The 24,753-nt window shown below is 39.9% G+C and overlaps 1 protein-coding gene across 2 annotated transcripts; it reads left to right on the forward strand.

Moving 5' to 3' along the window:
* Window positions 1-24,753, forward strand: SLC2A2 (solute carrier family 2 member 2). 2 transcript variants are annotated; one of them, XM_036352511.1, is made up of 11 exons: window positions 1-114; window positions 3,321-3,413; window positions 8,233-8,498; window positions 12,713-12,837; window positions 15,570-15,685; window positions 16,785-16,947; window positions 17,447-17,634; window positions 20,156-20,260; window positions 22,046-22,147; window positions 22,764-22,967; window positions 23,057-24,753. In XM_036352511.1, the coding sequence occupies exons 1-11, from the start codon at window positions 46-48 to the stop codon at window positions 23,255-23,257; spliced, it is 1,632 nt and encodes a 543-aa protein (XP_036208404.1). In that variant the 5' UTR covers window positions 1-45; the 3' UTR covers window positions 23,258-24,753. The 2 variants fall into 2 exon arrangements, with proteins under 2 accessions (XP_036208404.1, XP_036208405.1); XM_036352512.1 differs by having other exon boundaries at window positions 37-114; window positions 3,299-3,413.

A 24,753-nucleotide genomic window follows, 5' to 3' on the forward strand; every position in this document is an offset into this window, starting at 1 on the left:
GTCTTGGAAAGCTGAAAAAAAGACAGAGAGGAGCTGGCCAGCTGCATGTGCCACACTCACGACAGGACCTGGAATTCAGAGGAGGACTCCCAGGCAAATAAAATGACAGATCAGGTAAAGCAGCGTCCTGTTCATTTTTGAATCAGCTTTGAGAAAATGAATAGGCAAAGCCGTTCAAGTCAGTGAGCGTATGGAGGATTTGGGGGATGTTGGATATAGCTACAACAGATCAAAGCTACTTCTCTTGGTCAATTGATAGTTCATTTGGCTGCTAGAATCCTAATTTCTTGTTCAGTAATTAGGATTTTAAGGATATTTGCTCTGTTTTCTGACTAATCTATGTAACTTCTCAAGTGATTCTGCATAACCATACTACTAAAGGAATATGCGAAAAAAGGGAGGGGGGGGCAGATTAACCTGAATCTAACTCATAATGAAAATTGTAATGACATCTTCAGAAATGTCAATGTATAAAAAACAAGAGGTAGAAGGATTGTTCTAGATTAAAGAAAATTAGGAACTAACTACCAAATGCAGCAAGTGCTCTTAGATCATGGAAGGAGAAAGAAAACAGCCCTAAGGGACATTATGGGGGCAGGTGGGAAATTTTGAAAAGGGGTTGCATATTACATAACATTTGTATATCTAGTAGGTTCTTGGATATGATAATGGCATTGTAATGATGCTGGAGAATGTCTTTATTCTTAGTGAGAACATGCTGGAGTTTTAGGAGTGAAGTGACTCAAATATCTTCCACCTAGTTTGAAATGATTTGGCCACAACAACAACAACACACAAACACACACGCACAGTGAGAGTTAACCAAATGTGGTGTTAACCATCGGCCAACACAGGTGAAGGTTACAGAGTCTTTGAACTTCTCTGTAAATATAATACCTTTTGCCCTAGCTGGTTTGGCTCAGTGGATAGAGTGTCAGCCTGTGGACTGAAGGTTCCCAGGTTCGATTCTGGTCAAGGGCACAGGCTCTATCCCCAGTAGTGGGCGTGCAGGAGAAAGGTGATCAATTATTCTCTCTCATCATTGATGTTTCTCTTTCCCTCTCCCTCTCCCTTCCTCTCTTAAATCAATAAAAAAATAAATAAATAAAACATAATACCTTTCAAAATAAAAACTTGAAAATAAAAAGGGTATTTTCATTTGCTCCCTTGTTAGTTTCCCCCCATCAAATGCCCCAACCCCTACACACATCATGCAAGTATGTAAATCTGTACCCCTCTCAGGGTAGACCTCTAAATTTATCTGTTGTGAGTTATTCTGCTGGACATTTCTTCATTTTGGAAAGTGACAAAGCTTGATGCACGGGCTTTGTGGTCAGCCGGGCTTGGGTTTGGGATGTGGTGAAGCTACTTATCTGCTCTGAGGCCAGGGTTGTTATTTACCTGAGCTTGGATTTTCTATATTGTGATAAAATAAGAACATATTGGGATATAGCATAAGGATGTAATATAGGATATTCAGGATTATAAAAGTTCTTTATGATCAGGCAGTAATTGAGATACTATTAGAGATACTCGGGTGACGAACATTTTAGTATTAATAGTTGTGCATTTATATAATGTATATTTAAAGAATAATTAAGGCATTGGGATTCCCTATTATAGCCCAAAATAAAGCTAAAGCAGTTAGAACTTTGAAGACAATAGAAAGACAAATATTAAGTAAATAACTATAAAGATGGTATGTAGCTTTGGCAAAAATCATGAAGGTGGCGTTCAAATAACTGAAGTTTGGAAGATACTACGAAAGGGAAGATAATGTGCTTACCACCCTGCCTGGCACCTAGCAGATGCTCAAGCTTCGTTTATAACTACCATTGACTTCCCGTAGGGGAATTTAGGAATTATGTTGTAGGACTTTTCTTGAGAACTGAGAAATTGCCTAATAATGGAACCCAGAAGGAACAAGAATTGAGGTAAAGCACAATGTTTCGGCTTTGTAAATCCACCCAGACTTGGAAAGGGGGGGGGGGGGGGTAAGCACGAGAGGAAAGGTCAGAAGACCTGCACCCTCACTCTGAATGTGCTGACTCAGACAAAGGATTTGGACTCAGCTTCTCACCTGGAAAATGAAGAGATTACACATGAAATAGTTTTCTTATAAAATGTCTAATAATATAAATAAGAGAAAAAATACTTTTACCCCTTTTCTTCGATCTCACATTCCCCCTCAAAGATCATCCTTTTATGGTTTTCAAGAACATATTCTATGAATTACATACAACATGCATAGATCAAAAAATACTCAGATTTAAGCCTTTGAAAAACATTAATGAGTGTACACAACTTCCTTTGTCATTTAACAATGTCAATGCATGACCACAATATTCATTTTAACTGCTGCATAGCAGCTTGTATGTATCTGATGTATATATATCATGATCCATTTGAACCTATTTGGCTATTTCCCGTTGAAAGACATTAGGTTCTTTCCATAATTTTTGCTATCACACATATATAAAATATCCTTACATATGGCTCTAAATGCATGATAAGGTTTCTCTGAGGTGGTTAGATATGTAATTATAAGTTGGAAAGGGTGAATGCTCTGCCCCTTTCTATATTTTTGTTTGTTTGTTTGTTTGTTTGTTTGTTTGTTTTTATAGCTATAGGGAGTGAGGGGTGAATAATAGCTCTTAACCCACAACTCTAGGTTCAACTATATGAAAATCCTGAAGTATTACCTGGATATTAATGTGGATTATGATAAAGACTGGTTGGTGCCCCTTGTATAAATTTTGAAGTATTTTTGTACCATAGCAACGTCCAGGAGCTCCCCAACTCTTTGTTATTGCTGTCTGATTTTACTTCTCTTAATAGCATAAATGATTGTTTTTATCTTTTTTTGTAATATATATTTACTGATTTCAGAGAGAAAGGGGGAGGGAGAGAGAGATAGAAACATCAATGATGAGAGAGAATCATTGATAGGCTGCCTCCTGCACACCCCACAGTGGGGATCAAGCCTGCAATCCAGGCATATGCCCTCACTGGGAATCCAGTTGTGACCTCCTGGTTCAGAGGTCAATGCTCAACCACTGAGCTGTGCTGGCCAGAGTTTTGGTTCTTCTCCTGGGAAAAGCTATCCCCAACTCTTATCAATGTCAGCAGTGTAAGGAAAACCATGAATGACTCTCACATTCTGGTATGAATGAACCTGCTGGGAGCATAGGGCTCACTGTGAGTATCAAGGAACAAGAACCAGCCTGTGGAGCCTGCCAGAAGTCCAAACTGTAGAGTGATAGTAGATGGGTAGCTGACCTTGCCTCATGTGTCCCAGCCCTGTGTCTCATTCCCCACAGATCACCGGGACCTTGGTTTTCACTGTCTTCACTGCCGTGCTGGGTTCCTTCCAGTTTGGATATGACATTGGTGTGATCAATGCCCCTCAACAGGCAAGTAAAACATTCACAATTCAAATCTCCTTTTGGCAATTTCTGTCAATGACAGAAAGATATCTGTTCCTTGTACAGAGAAATTAAGTGTGTCCACGTGGGGAACAGCCTTCTATCAGGTATCATGTGTGTGGTTCCAGAGCTCAGAACTTGACTTTGACGCCTCATCACTTAATAACCCTCAGAAAGTAAACAGCAATAATTCTTGATCTTTGACTCTGATATTTGCTGAGCTTACAGAAAACTTTAGTCAGAATACCATGTGCCTTAGGATATCTTTTGTAAAGCTTGAAAGCTTATTTATTGCAGCATTCACTCAGACCTCTCAGCCATACACAAATGAAACTATCAGGGAATATGAGAAAGCCAAAGAAGGATATGTTTCACTCTGTGCACAAATGCATTGAGCACCAACTCACCATGCATCAGGAACTTTAACATGTTCTCCCCAGTTTCAGCCTCCCAACAGCCTTCTCTCACCCATTTCCTGGCCAGATTAAAACCATCAGAAGCACTAACATTAAAAAGATTCTAGTCCTTCCCTGTACTCCTGTCTCCTATAGGTGCTTCAAAGGAAAATAATACAAAACATTTAAATAATAGTCAAGAAGTCCAACAACATTTGGGTTTTCTCTGTGATGATCATTTGGATGGGTATTTTTTAAAATATCAAACAATTTCTATCAGTTTTTTTTCATTGATTTTGTGCATCTCTACTCTGATATCCAGTGAATGGACAGGAGAGGGATGCCATTTTTCTCAACTCCCACAACCTGTAACAAACTGGGGGGGGGGGGGGGGGGGGGGCGTGTCCAGGACTTGACTCCTTCTGCCCTAATTCAGGTCTCTTAGTGTGGAATTGATGTCTTGTATCACCAGTGCCAAGCACAATGATTGGTGTAAAGAGGGTGTTCAATAAAGTGTTTAGTGAAGGGGAGAGAGACAAAGAAAGAGAAAGGGAGGGAGAATGGATGCTGCGGGGAAGGCTGGCATAAGGTGCAAGTACAAATATTTGTTAGGTGACTTCTACAAATCAATCGTATTTCATCTGCTTCTCTTACAACATTGGACTCCAAGAAAAATGTAAGATCCCCGCAGGGTGTGAATGTGTGAAATGTGTGCTGGCCTGTCAGTCCATCATCTGAAATGAGTCGCTCCTTGGACCAAAAGATGTGCTCCGGTTACGTGCCACCCATCTTCGTGAGTGTGGCAGGCCTCGCTGAGGTTGAAAGATTTAGGATACAATACTGTGTGGAGTGGGGTGGGGGTAGGGAGAGGGGGGCTATTTTCTGTGGGCAATGACATGTGCCAATTTATCAGGTTTCCTGAAATTTGGCTCAATATCACCATAATTGGTAGAGCCTCTTTTCCTGGGAGACTATTTCAAATTCTTATTTAAACCATCCTTTTCAGTCTTCCAGGGGAAATTAATCTAAGGTTTCCCTCCTTCAAGCACAGGCCTGAACACCAGGATTCCCCACTGGCATCTGGCTTGGTGCCCTCTTTATAGACACTTCCTTCTGTGTTTAAACACTGTTACGTCAGAAGAGTCATTCAGGCCCTTTTATTATTATTATTATTATTAGCAGAAGGACATTTGGAATTATTTTAAGGTATTTGTAAATCACACCTTTTATGATTATGAAGACTACACGTGCCTATTGCAGAAAGAAATCACCATAATTATTCTACCACATAGAGCAAACTGCTGAGAACATTTTGGGTATTTCCTTACAGTTGTTTTTCTGTGTAGGTTATCCATATGGCATGACCTTCTAATGAGGCAAATGTCTTGGTCCGACTTCTTTTTATCATAACACTAGAGGCCCGGTGCACAAAAATTTGTGCACTTGGGGGGGAGGGGGGGTCCCTCAGCCCGGCCTGTGTCCTCTCGCAGTCTGGGACCCCTCGGGAGATAACAACCTGCTGGCTTAGGCCTGCTCCCGGGTGGCAGAGGGCAGGCCCAATCCCTAGGTGCAGCCCCTGGTCAGGCTCAGAGCAGGGCCGATTGGGAAGTTGGGCGCTGCCCCGTCATGCACAGAGCAGGGTGGATTGGAAGGTTGTGATGCCACCCTCAGTCACGCTCAGGGTAGGGCCGATTGGGGGGTTGGGGCACCGTCCCCTGTCACACTCAAGGCAGGGTCGATGGGGAGGTTGCAGCGCCACCCCCTGTCATGCACAGAGCAGGGCCAATCAGGGGGTTGGGGCACTGCCCCGTCACACACAGAGCAGGGCCCATCAGGGGGTTGGGGCACCGCCCTCTATCACCCACAGAGCAGGGCCGATCAGGGGGTTGGGGCGCCGCCACTCTCACACTCAGGGCAGGGCCAATGGGGAGGTTATGACTCTACCCCAACACACACAGAGCAGGGCCCGTGGGGGGTGGGGGGGTTGGCGAGCTCCCGCCTATCAGGCACAGAGCAGGGCTGCTCAGGGGGTTGGGCACTGCCCCCTGTCACACTGATCCCGGGGCCGGGAGGCATATTACCCTTTTACTATATAGGGTAGAGGCCTGGTGCATGGGTGGGGGCCGGCTGGTTTGCCCTGAAGGGTGTCCTAGATCAGGGTGGGGGTCCCCACTGGGGTTCCTGGCCAGTCTGGGTGAGGGGCTGAGGTCTGTTTTCAGGCTGGGAGTGACTGAAGTTCCCAACCGCTCCTTTTTTTCTTTTTTTTTAATTTTATTCTGGGCCAGCTTTACCTTGAGGCTTGGCTCCAGCTCTTAGGCCTCCGTGGCTGAAAGTAGGTTTCTGGCCTTTGCTTACAATGTTGCGAATCTGCTGACTGAAGTCCAATGGTATTTGTTACAGTGTTTGAAACTGCAGGCTCAGAGGCCTGCAGTCGCAGGCGGGGAACATTGGTTTCCTCCGTCACTGAGGCAAGCAAGCCTCATGTTAGTTTCAAGCTGCCTGGCTGCCGGCCATCATCTTGGCTGAGTTAATTTGCATATCTTGCTGATTAGCCAATGAAAAGGGTAGTAGTTGTACGCCAATTACCATGTTTCTCTTTTATTAGTGTAGATGTCAGTTCCTTCCCTTACTCAGCTGATTTTGCAACCTAGGACTTTGCCCTGAACCTAGGGCCGCTATACCCCTTGTCAGAGGTCCTTGCAGCTCGCTGCTGCTGAATAGTAACCAAAGAGTCATCGAGAGGAACGGCATGGAAGGAAGATAGCCTGAAAGTATAGTTTACTCAGTTATACTTCCCTATGATTATTGCCCCTAGTGGGCCACATTATAATGTATGGCTCTGTGCAATTCAGTTTTGAACATTGTTCATTCTGTTACCCACTGAACTCTGTGAGGTCCTCTAGGTCTCAGTGCCTTCTCAGGGGCCACTGAGGCTTTTTTTCATCTTTGGAATTCATCAGTATACACAATTGTTTTCTTCTCTATGCCTTGGCTGCTAGGAAGTTTATTGCTAAATTATAGCTCACTTCTAGCAAGGATATAGCACCTAGTGTTTGAATTTTGTATACTAACTTAATTTCGGGCCTCATCGTATCTTTCCCAATTTTTTTTTCTTATATCTATTTTTGTGTTTCCATTAAAATATTTCCATAAATCCATTTAAATCCTCTTGTGCAGGGGTAACACTAGTGCAGATTTATATCTTTTTAGCCTGCAGAATATTTTCAATTTGAATAGTAGACCGCATTTAAAACTTGGCAGTTTTTACATGAAAACCCAGATTTCCATCTTCTTTTTAAAAATTAAAGTTCATCAACACTAGTCTCGTGTTTGCAGCTTCCCCCAGGTGGGGCAGATGCTCTCGAGGACCATAATCCTGCTCACTCGCTGTTATAGCCTCAATAGTAGAGAAGTATTTCAGTCCTCGAGTCATCAAGGCTCTCCTTGCCTCCTTCATTTATTTGTTCCTGCCTGGCTCCTGTTGGCACTGGAATTTGTGGCCTCTGTTTTATAGAGTACTAGAGGCCCAGCACACGATTAAGTCATGCAGGTAGGGTTCCTAGGCCTAGCCTCCTGTGATCCGGGCCATCTTCTGCCCGTTCGCCAGTCCCCAGGTCAAGCACTGCCTCTGCCACTGCCGGGCTGTCAGACTGTGGGGATCCCCAGCTCATCCCCGGCTGCTCCGGGGCTCAGGCCTGCGGGAAAGCGGGCACCAGAGACTTCACCTCCATGTGCATGCGCTGGGCCGGCTGCTGATGGAACACGCTGCCTGCTCGGGGTGATGCTGCCACTGCTGCTGCGGCTTGAGGCACTGAGATTGTGGGACACGCTGGTGACCTACCCGTCCAGGCATGAGCGCCCCGAGCGGGCAGCGTGTTCCATCAGCGGCCGGCCGGCTCACATGCATGGAAGTGAAGTTGCCAGCACCCGCTTTCCTGCAGGCCTCAGCCCACCCTCCACCCTGCCCCGCCCCCGCAACCCGGGATGAGATCCGGGGATGCCAATGGCCTGACAGCAAGCCTGGTCCTCCCGCCACACACCCCGATTCCCCCATTCACCAGCACTGATCCATGGGAGGCTGGCGGGGGGTGGCGGGGAGGGGAGAAAGTGACCAAGAGGTCAGCAATTCAGCCCGCTTGCCAGTTTCCAGTTGCCAGTCCCACTCCGCCCCCACTTGCAGGTTGGCGGGGAGGGACCGAAAAGTGGTCAATGCCACCTCATGACGACTGGTCATTTGGTTGTGACGCCTCTTGGCCTTTTATTATTATGATGGTCAACTATAAATAAATCTACATGTGTTTGTATGTGTGTAGTGCACATAATTGGAATGATCCTGTTTAAATACCTAACAAATACTCTAAAGAAAAAAAATGAATAAAAATAGATTGTTTGAAATGTTTTTGTTTTCTCAGATAATAATTACCCATTACAGACATGTTTTGGATGTTCCACTGGCTGACCGAAAAGCTCTCAGCAGCGATGCTATCGCCAGTACAGAGGAAATGCCCAGAACCCCCAACCTAATGAATTCAACGCCAACCCCTCCGCCTGACGAAGAGCTTGTGGAAGAAGATTCTGGCCTCATCACCATGCTATGGTCCCTGTCTGTGTCCAGCTTTGCAATTGGTGGAATGATTGCATCATTCTTCGGTGGGTGGCTTGGGGACCAGCTTGGAAGGTAGGCAAATTTCATAAGCAAGCAGAAACACGGAAACTTTCGTATTTGGGGTTTATTGGAATTAGTTTAGAAAGAAATCACCTTTCTTTTTGTGGAATAGTTTTTGAGTTGTTTTTTTACCACGTGACCCTATGAGTTAGATCAGTGTTGAACCAAATAATGGAAAAAGCTGTTGCACCAGTCTGCTTAATTGTGGAGGTATTTACCACAAAGGTGAGTTTGGTGTGCATTTTTAGACAATTGCTTTGATTCTCTGGCTTTCTAAGTTATAAAACATATTAAGAACCCACTGCAAAAAGGATTAACTCTAGAGCTCAATAGAAGGGCCAAGAGTGGAATTTTTAACCTGGGAGTCTATTGTTTGCATCACCAAATCGCTCCATTTCTCAGACATCCAGTTTTTCATCTTCAAATTAGAATTTGGCATTTGGTTCAGTCAAGTTCTAAGATCAAGTCAATATTCCCCAGCCCTCAATTGCTCAGTATACTTGGCAAGAGGTTGATAGCTGCTGCTACTTCTATATCCAAGCCCCAACCAAAGATGAAGCCAGTGGTGTCTCCATTTCTCTACTCTGGTTTCTATTAAGTGTTCTGGACTGAAAACATCAGTGCAACTCCTTTACACTTACATTTTACTTAGTCATGTGACATACTAAAGCTCTTTGGATGCCCCTATCCCCCCAAAAGAAAATAATAATAAAATTAGAAAATAAGCTAATTATTTCTTTAAATCTGTTTTCTACTCTTTACGTCTATCTTTTGTTTATTAATTACCTTTTTCTAGTGATAAAAATAATTATACAAATATGGAAAATTTAGAAAATTCAAAACCTTTAAAATGTAAATTATATAGGCTAAGATATAACTGTCTTAGTAATTCTGAATTACAGTTTATTTCATTCATAAAATTCCTACTTTAAATTATAATTTTATCTCTGGTTATTAAGATTCTGATAACTTCTTTCTCTTGTACTGGAGCTTTTAAATAAGAAGACTGTAAGAAATTTCCTTAAGTATTGAGTAGCATGGGAACCCACGTTTTATTTTTGTTCTTATTTGAAAGGGACTTTCCTCTACAATAAAAGAAAATGGTCAGTTCCTCCCATTTTAATCAACCTACTGGTGTTTTATTATTTCTAAAATAAATAAAATTAAGCAAAATTAAGTTAAAATTTAAAATATGGCAAACTAAGTCTTTCAGCAGCTACTGATGTTTTATACCTCTTCCCATCCCTGAAGAAAAAAATGTAAGCCCTGCTGCCTCTCATTTAGAGACAAGATTTTGAGAGGTCCGGTGACTTACTTTAAAACACTGAATCAGTGTCCTAGAGCTGGAACTAGAATGCATGTCCTTTCAACTCTTAGGATTTAACAGCAGCATCGGTCATCCCCCAAATAATGTCAAATAACCATTTATCAAATAACTTATGGTAACGAAAAGTGAGGTTTCCTCCAGCTCTTGGAGAAAAAAAATGATTCTCCATGAAAAACAGCCATAATATTAAAATTTTAATTTAAAAATAAGACTAGAGAGTTCAGTCTCTTCCGCATAACCATTTTTCTGAGGTGCTTCATTGAGAAATGGCATGATAGTCCTTATTGCCGGGATCATTACTTCACCAGTTAAAAATAAATAAATAAAAATGTATTTTCCATTACTGCCTTTTAAAAAAGTTTTCCTTGTCATTGTATAATAGCCAATATATATCTGTGACCATTATTTTTCAGTTCGGATTCTCAAGGTCAATTTTTCCAGAGACTCTGGGCTTACAGTTTAATTAAAAGGCAATGATGGGGGTGACGTTGGTCTGTGCAATCCACACCACTGGGAATGAAGAAAGGCAAACATTCCTGGTCTTGGAATGCTTTCTCTCTTTTGTATGGAAAATGGAACTCACTAAAATGAAAACTTAACCCCTGGTTTCACCCAGATCACCTCGCAGCTCTGTCACTTAATAGTTGTGTGAAAATGTGTAAGTTACCTAAGTTCTCTAAGACGTTTTCTTCCCATCTGCAATGCGGAAAAAATATATATTTAATAATCCCTACCTTGTGGCATTATTGTGCCAATGGAGTAAGGAGGAGTAAAGAGGGTTTAGCACAATGTCTCGGCAGAGTGAGCAGGCAGGGAGCGCAGTCTTCTTTGTTGATGATGAGGACAAGGGCGATAGTCCTATGCTAAGAGGAGTATTTAGAGGGAGATTTAAATAAATATACTTAGAAATATATTTTCTTCTCCCTGATTCAACCACTTCAAGTGGTGTTTTTTTTTTTTGGTTTGTTTTTTTTTTTTTTTTAGATTATTTATCCTTGGCCATTTCTCTCGTCTGAGCAGAAGTTATTTTTTTCTTTTTCTTTTGTTGGCACTATTTCAGATGTCCCCACTTTCCCTCCCTTTGTCCCCTTTCACCCAGTCCCTACTCCTCCTCCCCTCAGGCCATACCACACTGTTGTCTGTGTCAGATATTGAAATCTAAGTTATGTAAAGTGCTCCAGCATCCATTGGTAGTAAGGAAAAAGGACTTTAGAGCAATCTGGCATCAAACATACTTTTCAGGCTATCTCTTTTAAGACTTTATCTCGTTTCCCCTCACCTCCCCCTTCCCACCCAATAGAATATACTATTAACTAGCTAGTAACCATTTTTAAGGTAATTCATTGGGTTTCCCTGCCCTCTGTCCTTGTTTAGAGAAAAAGCACTTCACAGAGCAACACCCTGTCTTTTTCTCCACAGCTCTGAAGCTGATCAGCTCTAAATCACTGTTTCCCTGCCTTTAGGTACTTAATAATGTCCGCATATTACTACTATAATGAATTGCCACAAACTTAATGCCTCGAAACTATACCAGTTTATTTTCTTGCTGTTGTGGAGGTCAGAAGCCCCAATTCAGTTTCACTTGGCTGAAGTCCAGATGTCAGCAGGGCTGGCTCCTTCTGCAGGTTCCAAGGGAAGAATCCATTTCCTTGCCCTTTTCCAGTTTCCATGTTCCTTGGCTTGTGGTCCTTCCTCCATTTTCAAAACACATCACTCCAATCTCTACTTTATCATCACCTCACCTTCTCTTCTGCCTCCTGTTATAAGGATACTTGTGATTACATTGTTGGGCCAGGATAACCTCTTCAATTCAAAATCTTCCATTTAATCACATCTGAAAAATCCCTTTTGTCATATAACGTAGCATATGCCCAGGGTCTGGGGATCAGGATGTAGGCTCTTGGGGGTTATTATTCAGCCTATCGCATGGCTGTTGGGCAATCACTACAGTATGAGATTACATAGTTTTAGCCTTTAAAAATATCTGTTTGGTATTAAAGATACTTGCTTAGAAAAGGCTCACTTTTTAAAGTTTGAAACATTGAAATAGAACAGAACAAGGTGCTTATTACATTCTTTGTGGCACAGGCATTTTCATACCTGTCCACTCAGAATATTTCATTGGCCTTATCATCATCTACTTTGAAAAAGGTTTCTAGTGTACCTCACTTTCCCACTTAAAAGGAATAAATATCTTAAAATGTCAAATTTCACAAGATTAATTTTGAAATGTTTGTGTTGCTATTGTCAGCTTTTTTACATATTTTACATAAGTTAACATTAATGCATAGATTCTGAAAATGTGTTGACATATAATGTTAAGATTACAATAATTATGATAAAGTTCAAAGTAAAAGTATGCTTTAATTTATGTCAAAATAATTCTTAATAAAGGAAATTTAATGGGTTTTTTTTGAAATTAAACTTTAAAGTTCCTTTCATTATCTACATCAACTAAAAACCTGTACCATTGAAAGAAAGGGGAGGGGGGCGGAAAGCAAGGTGTCATAGATTACATGTACAGAATTGAGTTTAGCTATCACCCGGCAATTGTGTTTAAAACAATCAACTTGTAGAAAATTTAATACATTAACTGTTTGAAAAAGTGTTTAGAGTCTTATCTTAACTCGAACTAGTCATCATCAAAAATTGATTCATCTCCACCAAAATGTGGAGATCAGGAGCATAAAATCCAGATTCTTTCATTATAAATATTACTGTTAATGCATCAGTTTGTAGATAAATCAAAGTATCAATCATGGTTTAAGATTCCCTCAACTAGCCTTTTCAGCAAAATTAAAGAAATCTCCTAGGTAAAAAATGTCACCATGCTCTGAACACATGTAATTTTATCAAGGTTTGATGCTAAATTTATTATCCCTGCTTTTTAAAATTTCAGAATCAAAGCCATGTTGATAGCAAACATTCTTTCATTAGCTGGAGCTCTCTTGATGGGATTTTCGAAAATGGGACCATCTCACATTCTTATCATTTCAGGAAGAGCTGTATCAGGACTCTACTGTGGTAAGTCCCCCCCCCCCCCTCACACACACACACACACACACACACACACACACACACACACATACACTCAAGGAATATTTTGAGTCTGATGTGGCACTACAAAAGGGATAGGCAATAGCATGAAGTTAAAGTCCTGAGTCAGGGAGGTTTGGGACCAGTAAATGGGAGATGTGAAGCTGTCTTCTTTCCCACGGCAGCAACATCATTTCTAGTCATGTGACCACAGACAAATTATTCTCAGTTTCCTTCTCTTCAATAAAGAGAATAATATCTACCTTGCAGGGTGCTTGTGAGAATCCATGTAAAATGTTCAGCATAGAATCTGACTACGGTGAACTACCATGAAATTCTAGCTATTGGCATTACTCCCAAGGTGCTGTAGACAGCGGAAGATCTACACATCCAGAAGCTCTGACTCGGCCTTGGTAGTCTATCTGGCCTCCTATGTATTTGCCTCTTCTATCTGGAAAGACATTGATACAAGGCCCATCTTTCAGACTATACAGCCCAGCCCTGTCAGATTTCAGACCTGCCGGGTGAAGGGTTAAAGCAGCAGTGACCACAGCGAGAAGGAATCAGGAAGAAGCAATTCATAGAGGAGTTCAGAGTGAAGGATGGATGCTCCTCCTATGAAGTTTCCATATAAATTACTGGAATCATTATTTCTTGGGAACAACTTTTCGAATTTTCAGAGGCAACTAATCAGCAGAGGCCGGAACAAAAGGGAGAATCTCTCGCTCTCTAAAACAGCCAAATCTTTAGGTTCTCAATACCAGTGATGCCCTAATAGTTCTGAGCCAAGGTTTTAACCCATTGTCCCAAACTGTAGCAATTTCAAATCACTAATTTCCATTGGGGGTGGGAGAGATGGGGCAAGGGAACAAAATGGTGTATCAAATATTTATAACACTTTTACCTGCAAAGGGGAAAAACTATAATTCCATGCATCTTCAATGACCAGTTGAAATAAAAACCTAAATTATTTAATTAAATGTCTCTTTTCATTATTTTCAATGTTAAAACAAATAACTGAAAGTCAGGATAGCTTTATTAAAGTAAAAAGTCAACCCACATGAGGAAAGAGCTTTGGGTCCACACTGAATCAATTCTGGCACTGATTCTGTCTGGTCTTAGAAATGTTAATTGAATATGAGCTTCAGTTTCCTCTTCTGAAAAATGCAAATGATAACACTGTCTAAAAGTTCCAAATCTTATTTTTCTTTCTCTTTTCTCCATTTTTAAAAATAGAATGAAAGCAACAACAAAATAGAACTGCCTTATGACCCAGTGATTTCACTCCTGAGTATTTATCCAAAGAAATCTAAAACACTAATTCATAAAAATATGTGCACCCCTATGTTTATTGCAACATTATTTAAAATAGTCAAGATATGGAAACAACCCAAGTGCCCATCAACAGATAATTGGATAAAAAAGATGTGGTAAATATATACAATGGAATATTACTGGGCCATAAAAAATAATTAAATCTTCCCATTAGCAACAACATGGATGGACCTAGAGTATTGTGATGAGTGAAATAAGTCAGTCAGGCAAAGACAAATACCATATGCTATCACTTATATGTTGAATGTAAAGAACAAAATAAGGGAACAAACCAAACAGAAACAGACTCAGCTATTGAGAACAGACTGATGGTTGCCAGAGGGTACTGGGTGAAAAAGATAAGGGGATTAAGTACAAATTGGTAGTTACAAAATAGTCACGGAGATATAAAGTAGAGCATAGGGAATATAATCAATAATATTGTAATAACTAGGTATGGTGCCACATGAGTACTAGAATTATCCTGGGTATCACTTTGTAAATTATATAATTGTTTGGCAATTCTGCTGTACACCTGAAACTAATAAAAATTGATATTGAATGTCAAAAAACAAATTTTATCTTTGCAAATGCAGTGTAAAATCTTTACAAAATCTTAGCTTATTAAGTTATAAATAAGACTGATTAATAGAATAAAATTTGTAAATTAAAATGAAAATTTCAAGAAAAACCTATGTTTTAAATTTTCTAACTCTAATAAATTAAAATTAAAGGAAAGGTTTAAAAAAATAAAGTACAGTAACAAATACAAAATCTTTTTGGTAAAATTGAAAAGAAATTCTCTAAATATATTGTGAAGCATATCACAAGCAGAGCCCCCTTCCACCTCTCTATACCACCCACCACTCTAACAGTGATCTTGAAGCAACTCCACATTGTGGAAATTCAGATAGAGCTTGTAGCTCTCGTACTAACACTTTATTACACTGTTATCTTAAGTAAGTCATTGCTCACCTCGATCAAGTAATGTTGTTGGCATAGATATGTTCTAATTCCCTTTAATTCCATGAGTCTAGATTAAGAATATTATTTTTTAAGAATATTATCACATTATTCATTCTCTTTTCTTAAGATCTAAAGGCATTATAATGCAAGCTATATACTAACAAAATAGATTTTTTTAAAAATTGAATAAGACAATAAATAATTGCCAAATACTTGACTAACAATTTCTTTCTATTCTTATATCCAACTACAACTTTATTTGGAATCTATTAACAAGTATTCTTTGCATAACCTCTGCCTATGGTTGAGAACCAGGGTTCTTCCTTTCAACAGACTCAGAAAGAGACTTTCAATCAGAGTATTGACTATACGTAAGCCAAATTAATGTTATTGAGATAGTCCTGGCTTTACTTTAACACTTATGTTCATGTCTCATGCAGGGCTAATTTCAGGCCTGGTTCCAATGTACATTGGTGAAATTGCTCCAACCACACTCAGGGGTGCTATTGGCGCTCTTCACCAGCTGGCCATTGTCACGGGCATTCTTATTAGTCAGGTAAAAACTCTCATCCCTTATTTCAACCATTCTCTACTTTACCCAACTTTTCCCTCCATGACTGTCCACTCTCACTGTAGACAAACACAGAAAAACAAACAAACAAATAAAACAGTTCCACCAATGGTAGTGTAGGTCATATAGAGGCATAGATATTTTAGCTAAATTATTACTACTCCAGTCCCCACTTTTCTTCTTGGAGTTGCAGTTGGGATGGCCCTGGAGGTGACCTGGAAGCCAAATCTTGAACTTCTGGAGCTATTCTAAAATTAAATTATTCCATTTAGATTTAAAGGAATAGGCAACTTCAAATTTTTGGCTGTCTGGATTTCCTTTGTTTTGAGTGTCTTACTTGGAAATTTAGTATGTAAATGATGACCAGTTCTTGTCAAGCTGGCTCTATCTTTCTCTTCTACCCTGTGGTCTCAGAAGGAATCCTTGGAACCCCAAACCTATGACTATCCAGAGGGTAAACTACTGCAATAGGGATCACAAAGCTGTTCTCATTAAAGCAGGGGTGGGCAAACTTTTTGACTCGAGGGCCACAATGGGTTCTTAAACTGGACCGGAGGGCCGGAACAAAAGCATGGATGGAGTGTTTGTGTGAACTAATATAAATTCAAAGTAAACATCATTACATAAAAGGGTATGGTCTTTTTTTTTTAGTTTTATTCATTTGATCCGGCCTGCGGGCCATAGTTTGCCCACGGATGCATTAGAGTCATTGCTCTATCTGTATAATCCCATTCTACTTAAGTTCTGGGAAATCTAAGAATAAATTTTTAACAAAGGTCCAAAGTCATGCATAATTTTTTATGTTGTTTTAGATATCAAATAAGTTGTTAAAAGTTTGGTTGATTCCCATCCTAAATGTCCCATAGGAGTTCATGAAAACAAACCTAGGTGAATTCTTTGTAAAATAAATAGTCCCTAATTTAGATAAGGTAAGATACACTAGTAATAGTTTTCATTTTGATGCACACTTGAATCAAAATTGTCAGGGATTGCTATTAAGTAATTAATATGGTTATTCAACAGATTATTGCAGAAGACAGATCCAAAGTGTTCTGTGGTTGATATGCTTCCTCTACCTTTTCAGATTGTTGGCCTTGACTTCATCCTGGGCAATCGTGAGCTGTGGCACATCCTGCTTGGTTTGTCTGCTGTGCCAGCTGTCCTACAGTCTCTGCTGCTCTTCTTCTGTCCAGAAAGTCCCAGATACCTTTACATCAAGTTGGATGAGGAAAACAAAGCAAAGAAAAGTAAGTCTATGAGTGGTTTTACCTTCTACCTATTTTTTTATAACTATCAACTAATGAGAAACAGTGGGTGTGAATGGTTACTCATGAAATCAGTCCTAGTGCTTTCCAAATGAAGTCAGTGATTACATGGAAGAACAGCATGCAAGATCGCTTTAATATGACTGGTACATGCCATTTTTCACCCAAAGATATTCACTCCAACCCAAATCAGAAGCCTACCTGCAGAGTACTGGACTCAACCATAGGCTTCTAAAAGACCTTTGCAGCATTATGCTTCAGGGATAATGAGGACCATAGTTCTCTTCATCATAAGATGAAGCCAAATGTACTGCTTTTTTGAAATAAAAAAGTAGGATTTAATTTAACAAAAAATAATTCCCAAAGAGCATGTTATTAAGTAATAGAGAGGCTATGCAGAACTGTAGCTCTTTCGTTTACCTACTAAATATAAATTATTTTTTTACCTGAGTTGTATAAATGTAATCATTTTGGGGGACAGGTTTGAAAAGACTCAGAGGAGGTGTTGATGTCACCAAAGACATCGCTGAGATGAGAAAAGAAAGATCAGAAGCATCAAGTGAACAGAAAGTCTCCATAATTCAGCTCTTCACCAATTCCAGCTACCGACAGCCTATTCTGGTGTCATTGATGCTGCACATGGCTCAGCAGTTTTCTGGAATCAATGGGGTAAGTTTAAGATCACCCCCCAACCCCCCAATTCTTTTTTTATTTTTTTACAAATCTCTCCTTTTATTATCATAATTATCATTTAGTTGGAAAGCAAGCAGTAAAAACTATTCAGACAGCATCATTATTGCTTTTAGGCAGAAGAGGGTAAGGGTTAAAAACTTTGGAGGTTAAAATAGGCACTGAAAGAGACAATCTCCAGGTCTCAGGAAGGCCAGCCTGAAGAGCAGGATTGATGTATATAAATATTAACAGAATCACATGGTGGCTTCATTCTCCTTGCTACTTAAAAAAAAGGCTACGTGATGGTCAACATCAGATGGGGAAAACCGAGTCCACACTTTGTCCTGAATCAACAACCACCACTTGAGTCTTCTTGGTTAAGTCATTTGCACCCACAGTGACAGAATAGGTCCCTGGATACACTTCTATGTAGAGGTCCTTAGAGATGTTCTCAGCAGGCTGGGGTGCCTCTAGCATACACTCTGTGGCTGGACAGACGCCTCCAAAACCCAGGTCACCCCCCAATTCTTAAGAGCAAAGCGAATTAAGATAGAGCAGGAAAGGGGTATAAGTTTAAATAGCTAACAGACATTTTAAAATGTTAACATCACGTCTTACTATAAGCAAATATTGTGTGAGCAATAATTTTCTGTTTTGCCTCATCTGCTTTCTAAAATTAGCTTACAATTTTTAAAAATGTCAACAACCAATGGTATTGTATGTCTATTAAGATGAAGGTAAAAAGGCGAAAGTCATAATAAGTACAAAAGAGGGGAAAAGAGAGTAATTATATCAAAGAAAACTAAATTACAAAGGGCTTCTAGAGTTGAGTATCAAATTTGGGATTTATAATAGCCTAGGCCAGTGGTCGGCAAACTCATTAGTCAACAGAGCCAAATATCAACAGTACAACGATTAAAATTTCTTTTGAGAGCCAAATTTTTTAAACGTAAACTATATAGGTAGGTACATTGTCATTAACTTAATTAGGGTACTCCTAAGGCTTAGGAAGAGTCACACTCAAGGGGCCAAAAAGTCACATGTGGCTCGCAAGCCACAGTTTGCTGACCACGGGCCTAGGCTAAAAGAGTCCATGGTCCCCTCTATTTAAATGAAGTATAGCAGATATCCAGATGTCAAAAAGTTTCCTGCCATCCAAGAAACTTTTACTATATTTGGGGAGAAAGCACATGCACACAAAATAAACAATAAAATGAACTGATATGATATGGTGAGTGAGGGTGGTAGAAAAGACATGATTGAAAAACATACTGAGCATTAAACTTGCTGGCTTTGGGGTTTTGAATTGAAATTCTTGCATTATGCAGACTAAAATTGTCTTATCGGCAATTAGTTACTGGAAGAAAATAATTAAGCATTTGATAAGAAACTAAACAAAGGAAAGAACAAAGCTGATTCCGTTGCTGTTAAAAATGTGATTTGGGCTTCCTCTATAATGAGCCAATCTCAGATCCACAAAGGACACCTTGTGAGTGACTGAATGGTGGGCAGAGACTTAGAGGAGGCAAAGAAAGCAATGCCTGTGAAGTGAACCTCACTCCACAGGCTGAATACTGCTCTGCTGTGGTCTTTGTCCTCTTTTAAGGGTCCTTGATGTTTCTTTTTATTTAATACTCTTTATAACTTTGGGGCTCACAGACCAAATTGCTATCCCCTATCTCAGCTCTGCCTGTACATTCCATGGCACCATACTTAATCTCTCTGAACCTCTTTGCGTTAGCTTCCATCCCAGTGCCTGACTTAGAAGCAACCAGGAAACACTGGACGTGAGGCTGTTGGGCGGCCTAAAAATAGTGGGACAGTGTGCAGTGTGCTGTAAGCCACTCCTCGCTGAGCCCAGCCTGCACAGGCCTCCTGCAGCAGCCCTGTCTGCAGAAAGAGGGCATGTTATGTGGGGAAAGAATGACAGGGGATGAGAGGACAACAAAATGAACTAAAAGACTGTTATAAAAGTAAAAACATAACAAAGTAATAAAGGCTGTTAGGTTGTGAACCAGATTTCTCTATCTCCACTGAAATTAATGTATCTGTGATGGTAGAAGTTGGATGAGTTTCCTTGAGAAAATAAAGTGATATTTAGGGCGCTTTAGGAAAGCAAGGAAGGATTTATTTCCTAATCTGGGTATTGGTTATACAGGTGTGTTCACTTTGTGAAAACTATTTGAGCTGTAACTTATGACATGTGTACTTTTATGTATGTATTGTATACTTTAACAAAAGGGTTAAAATTTTTTTAAAAAAACACAAAGAAAATGCATATGCAGAGTTTTCAGCTAAATATAAAAGGACTTTTAAGCAAACAGAAGTTTTAAACACTGAAGGGTAATTGTGGTTGTTCCTTCCCTAGAAGGAGAGGTCAGATAAAATCTTTAGGAAGTTCTTCTAGGGACCATGGTCTCATAGAAGCACCTGAAGACAAACAACTTAAAATATTTCTTGCTTTAAAGCCATCAATGCTAGGCTTCATGATTAAGGCTAAACTGTTATCACTTTGCAGATATTTTACTATTCAACCAGCATTTTCCAGACAGCTGGACTCAGCCAACCTGTTTATGCAACCATTGGAGTTGGTGCCATCAACACAGTTTTTACTGCTCTTTCTGTAAGTAAAATACCCTAACTTATTCTGCTTGTTTCTCAGTCTAGAAATGGGAGTTAAAAACAAAACAAACCCTTGTGATCTAAAAGTGATCAATAACATTGTCCTCATGCTCTGGGTATGTAAAACCAAGGAGATCATGGGAAGAGTCCTATATGTGAATAGCCAGCCAACTGTATTGAGATGAGGCATCACTGAGCAGATTATCTGGTTCTCTCTGGTGAGAATCATTCTCTTTATTGGCCAGTAATCACTCATTCATGAATTAATAACTCACTTGGGGACACAGGACTTACTCCTTGGGTTCCTTCTCCTTTGCTCTATACTTAAGCCCCTTGGGTTTCGCCAATAGCTTGTCATTTCCCTCAACATTGGGTCTTGTACCTAGATTCCTCTCCTTTCGTGGTTGAAATTTTTCTTTAAAAAAATAAATGTGGTCCTCTCAATTAAAAAGCAAGCCTCTAGTAAGATTAAACAAACTCAACAAATTCTTATTTTAGGCCATTGGGTGGAGCTTCCAAGGAGCTCACAAGGCCATGGCTTGTGGTGAGGCACCTGTTGTGTGGTACTATGAGAGGATGAAATAGAAGTGGTGCATAAGTTGAAATGTTATTGTTATTTTTGAAATGTTATTTTTTACAAATGTCAAATGTTATTTATTTTTGGAAAAAACATTTCCAACAAGGGGAAGAGGTTGTGTACGCTTCATAAGACCAAATACCTTATATAAGGAATGACTTAGTATCTTGATAATAATAATATTTAACATAGCAATCTAAGAATTAAAGCACACAGATAACAATAACAACAACAACCAAAAATAAAAAGAAAAACTTCCCAACTAATGTAACTCACTCTAAAATGAGGGTAATTGGGCTTATTTTTATCTTGGAATGCAGGATGTTCAAAAAGCTTGTGCTTTTCACAATACTATACTCAATATACTTTAGTCTCTTGTTTTTCATTCTCTGCACAGGGACTTTTAACTATTAACTTAGGGTGGTCAATAAATTATAGCCTGGCCACCTAGATCAAAAGGCAGCTTTGTCCAGACCTTGGAAAAGCGGGGGAAGAGCAGATAACATGGGAACACCAGTGGGCATGGAGACTTGCCTTTAGAGATAATGCCTTTACAAGCCAAAGGGCTACTCTGAACCAATGAAAGCCTGATACTGGGATGCCATCCAAGGGACTATTTGCATTCTTTTGTCTCCTGAGATAATATTTTTTTACAAATCCCCCTTCGACCTGTTTTTCTAGTATAGAGATTATGATTAAAACATTTTATGTGTAACAGGATTTGCTATGGAAAGCATCAAGTTGTCAAGATTGGGTAACCCAAATTCTAAGACTGCCTAAAAGGAAACTACTGCGGAATTTCATTTTTTGACCCCACTCCCCCCCCCCCCGCCAACCCCTTTGGAGTGGGAACAATATCTTGATTATTTTGAATACGTATTCCTCTATAGACTTTATCCTTTTATTCAGTGAAAGTTTTTGAGCAAGTGACAGCTTTTAAAAAATCATCCCTAATCAGAAGTCAAATTATAAATCACCCTCCAGGACTATAGATAACATTTTAAATTTTTAAATATATATATATCTTTGAAATTTTGTTTTAAAGTACAAAACGATAGCCCCTCAGTCAAGAGTCACTCCCTTTCTCAGTTCCACATCCGTAAAATGGGATAATAAAACTGCCACTTTCCAGCTTTATGAGTTAAAATGACCTCTTTGTCAGTCAAAACTCTTTAAGCATCAAGCCTACATGTTTTAAAACTTTCCTAGGTGTTCCTCGTGGAGAAGGCGGGGCGACGCTCTCTGTTTCTGATTGGAATGAGCGGGATGTTTGTCTGTGCCGTCTTCATGTCTGTGGGACTCGTGCTCCTGGTGAGTTTGGTGCCACTGACATTTTTGGTTACTGTAGGATAGCAATCCTGTGCTCCATGTTGAAGTGCTTTGGATGTCAAAAAACAACAACAAAAAACCTTGAGAATGATTTATGAAGTAAAGCCAGAGAAGCAGCATATAATACAAAGGAGAAATGTAAAGAAGAGATAACTAGTTTGGGAAGGCAGGCTCTGGGGTCAGCCCCAAGCTGGTTGCAATGCTGGCTCTGCTAGCAGCGGCCTGTGTGACCTTGGGCAAGGATCTGGCCCTCCCAGCCCAGCACCCTCAAGCGCTACTTCCCCTGCACCCTCCCTAGCACCCTAGGTATTAGTAGGAGCGAAGGTCACTGGATCCTCACCCTGCCTCTTTCACAGGAAAAGGGTGACTAAGAATCATATAAAATCCTAATCAGGATTTCCCTGTAATAGGGCTCAAAAGATTTAAGGATGACTCAGACTACTAGAACAAACTTGTCTCCAACTAGAATAACTTGTACTTAATTGCACATCATCACCAGGAAGAGAGCCATGTGACCGTTACACTCAGGGAGGGTCTACTTAGCTAAAGGAAGACGCAGCCAACGATCCCACTTCTACTGTTGTTTTGTTTTTCTCAGAATAAATTCGCTTGGATGAGTTACGTGAGCATGGTAGCCATCTTCCTCTTTGTCAGCTTCTTTGAAATTGGGCCCGGCCCCATCCCCTGGTTCATGGTGGCCGAATTTTTCAGTCAAGGACCACGCCCTGCGGCTTTAGCCATAGCGGCATTCAGCAACTGGACCTGCAATTTCATCGTCGCTCTGTGCTTCCCATACATCGCGGTAAGCAGCCCAAGGTCGTGCAAACTGACTTTGCCGAGAAGGTAGGGCCCAAAGACTGCTAACTGGGACTCTGTTTCTTCTCCATGCAGGAGTTCTGTGGACCTTATGTGTTTTTCCTCTTCGCTGGAGTGGTCTTGGCCTTCACTCTGTTTACATATTTCAAAGTTCCAGAAACCAAAGGGAAGTCCTTCGAGGAAATCGCGGCAGAATTCCGAAAGAGGGGTGGGTCAGCCCGCCCGCGGAAGGCAGCCACAGAAATGAAATTCCTTGGAGCTGCAGAGACTGCGTAGAGATAGCCTGCTTTTTTATGAACAGAAAAAGGAAGGAGCCTGTGTGTTTTCACATGACAATTCTTTGAGACTTGTATATCAATATCTTGAAGTATTGTTTTATTTTTTTAAAGAGCTTTTATGGGCGCTGATCAGAAATGTCATCTAATATTACCAAAGAAAGTATTCTTTTTTAAGTTACAGAACTATTTTTGATAGTAAGACTCTGTAATTAAGTAAACCTAAAAGCCTAGCTCATTTCCCTACACTGAAGGGCAAGGGCATTCTAATGTTCCTAGTTCTATTCTGTATAAGGAGGTTCTCCTAAAATTGAAGCCGTTTCAATGGAGCATATTATTGCTTCCTTAAGCACGTGACTAGAAACCTGAAGATACCACTGATAATTGCATATTTGAACCTGATTAAGGTGGAATTTTCTCATCCACAGGCCTCACACTAAAGGAGATACGGCTAGTGGCAGTAAAGTCCGTTGTAAAATTGATAACTTTTCCATTTCTCTCACTCAGTTTTCTTCCTGTGCATTGGAATTTACATTTCGTTTAAAATTTTTTATGTTTCCTATATATTCATGTGGAATGATATATTCAGTATATTAAAATATGTTTGTAAAGAAAAACTTTAATTTTTAGTAAGCTTACCAAACTCTTTCAGTACTTGGGAAAACAAACAACATTTTAGTTCGTTTGGTGACCAAATCGGTTTTTTCAGATTAAACAGTAAAAAAGTTTTACCTGGTAATGTAGCATGAGTTATCAGTTAATATTAACATCTATTATAAATCCCTGTTAAATCACTTTCTTGTTGGTTTTACCCTTTGGGCTATGTTTTGTTTTGCTTTTTAATTGAGCACAGCCTGGTTTTCTGAGCTGTGTTATAAAATAGAGTCAGTGAGAAGTCAGGCGTTTGGTGTATCTCCTCAAACCCCAATAAACTAAAGCAGGCTAACTTAGGAAATTTGAAGTGAATGATTGCTGTTTTTCAAAAGAAAACATTTTCTGAATCAATATGTTGCTAAACAGGTTGAAAAGGTAGGGTTGGCGAACTCATGAAACTTCATGACTGTTCAATTTCAGACTTGATCAAAATCCCTTTTTAACTTTCCTGGAAAACTGAATTCGCTAACACAAAACGACCCCCTATCGCTTCCCTCTTTCTCTCAGCAATATGCGGATGCTATCTAAGCTGTTCTGCTGCAATTGCCAGCATTTATTGTGCACTGCCTATGTGCCAGGCACTGTTCTAAGTGCTTTCACTTATGTAGGCAAATTGAAAATACACTGATGATGAAATAGACTTTTGCTTTACAACTATGAAAGTACAGTTCTGATGGATACCAAAGGCTTAGTGGGGCTGTTTGCCTCACAAAGTGGAGCACCTAATCCATCCTTATTACGTTTGCTTTAATGTGCATAATATTACTCAATATTTGCTTTTTCATTGTTGTTGCTTACCTTTATGTAATTAGGCAGTCCAAATAATGAAATTATTTCTTTTCA

Source organism: Myotis myotis, unplaced genomic scaffold (genome assembly GCF_014108235.1).
Source record: "Myotis myotis isolate mMyoMyo1 unplaced genomic scaffold, mMyoMyo1.p scaffold_m19_p_2, whole genome shotgun sequence".
Lineage (NCBI taxonomy): Eukaryota > Metazoa > Chordata > Mammalia > Chiroptera > Vespertilionidae > Myotis > Myotis myotis.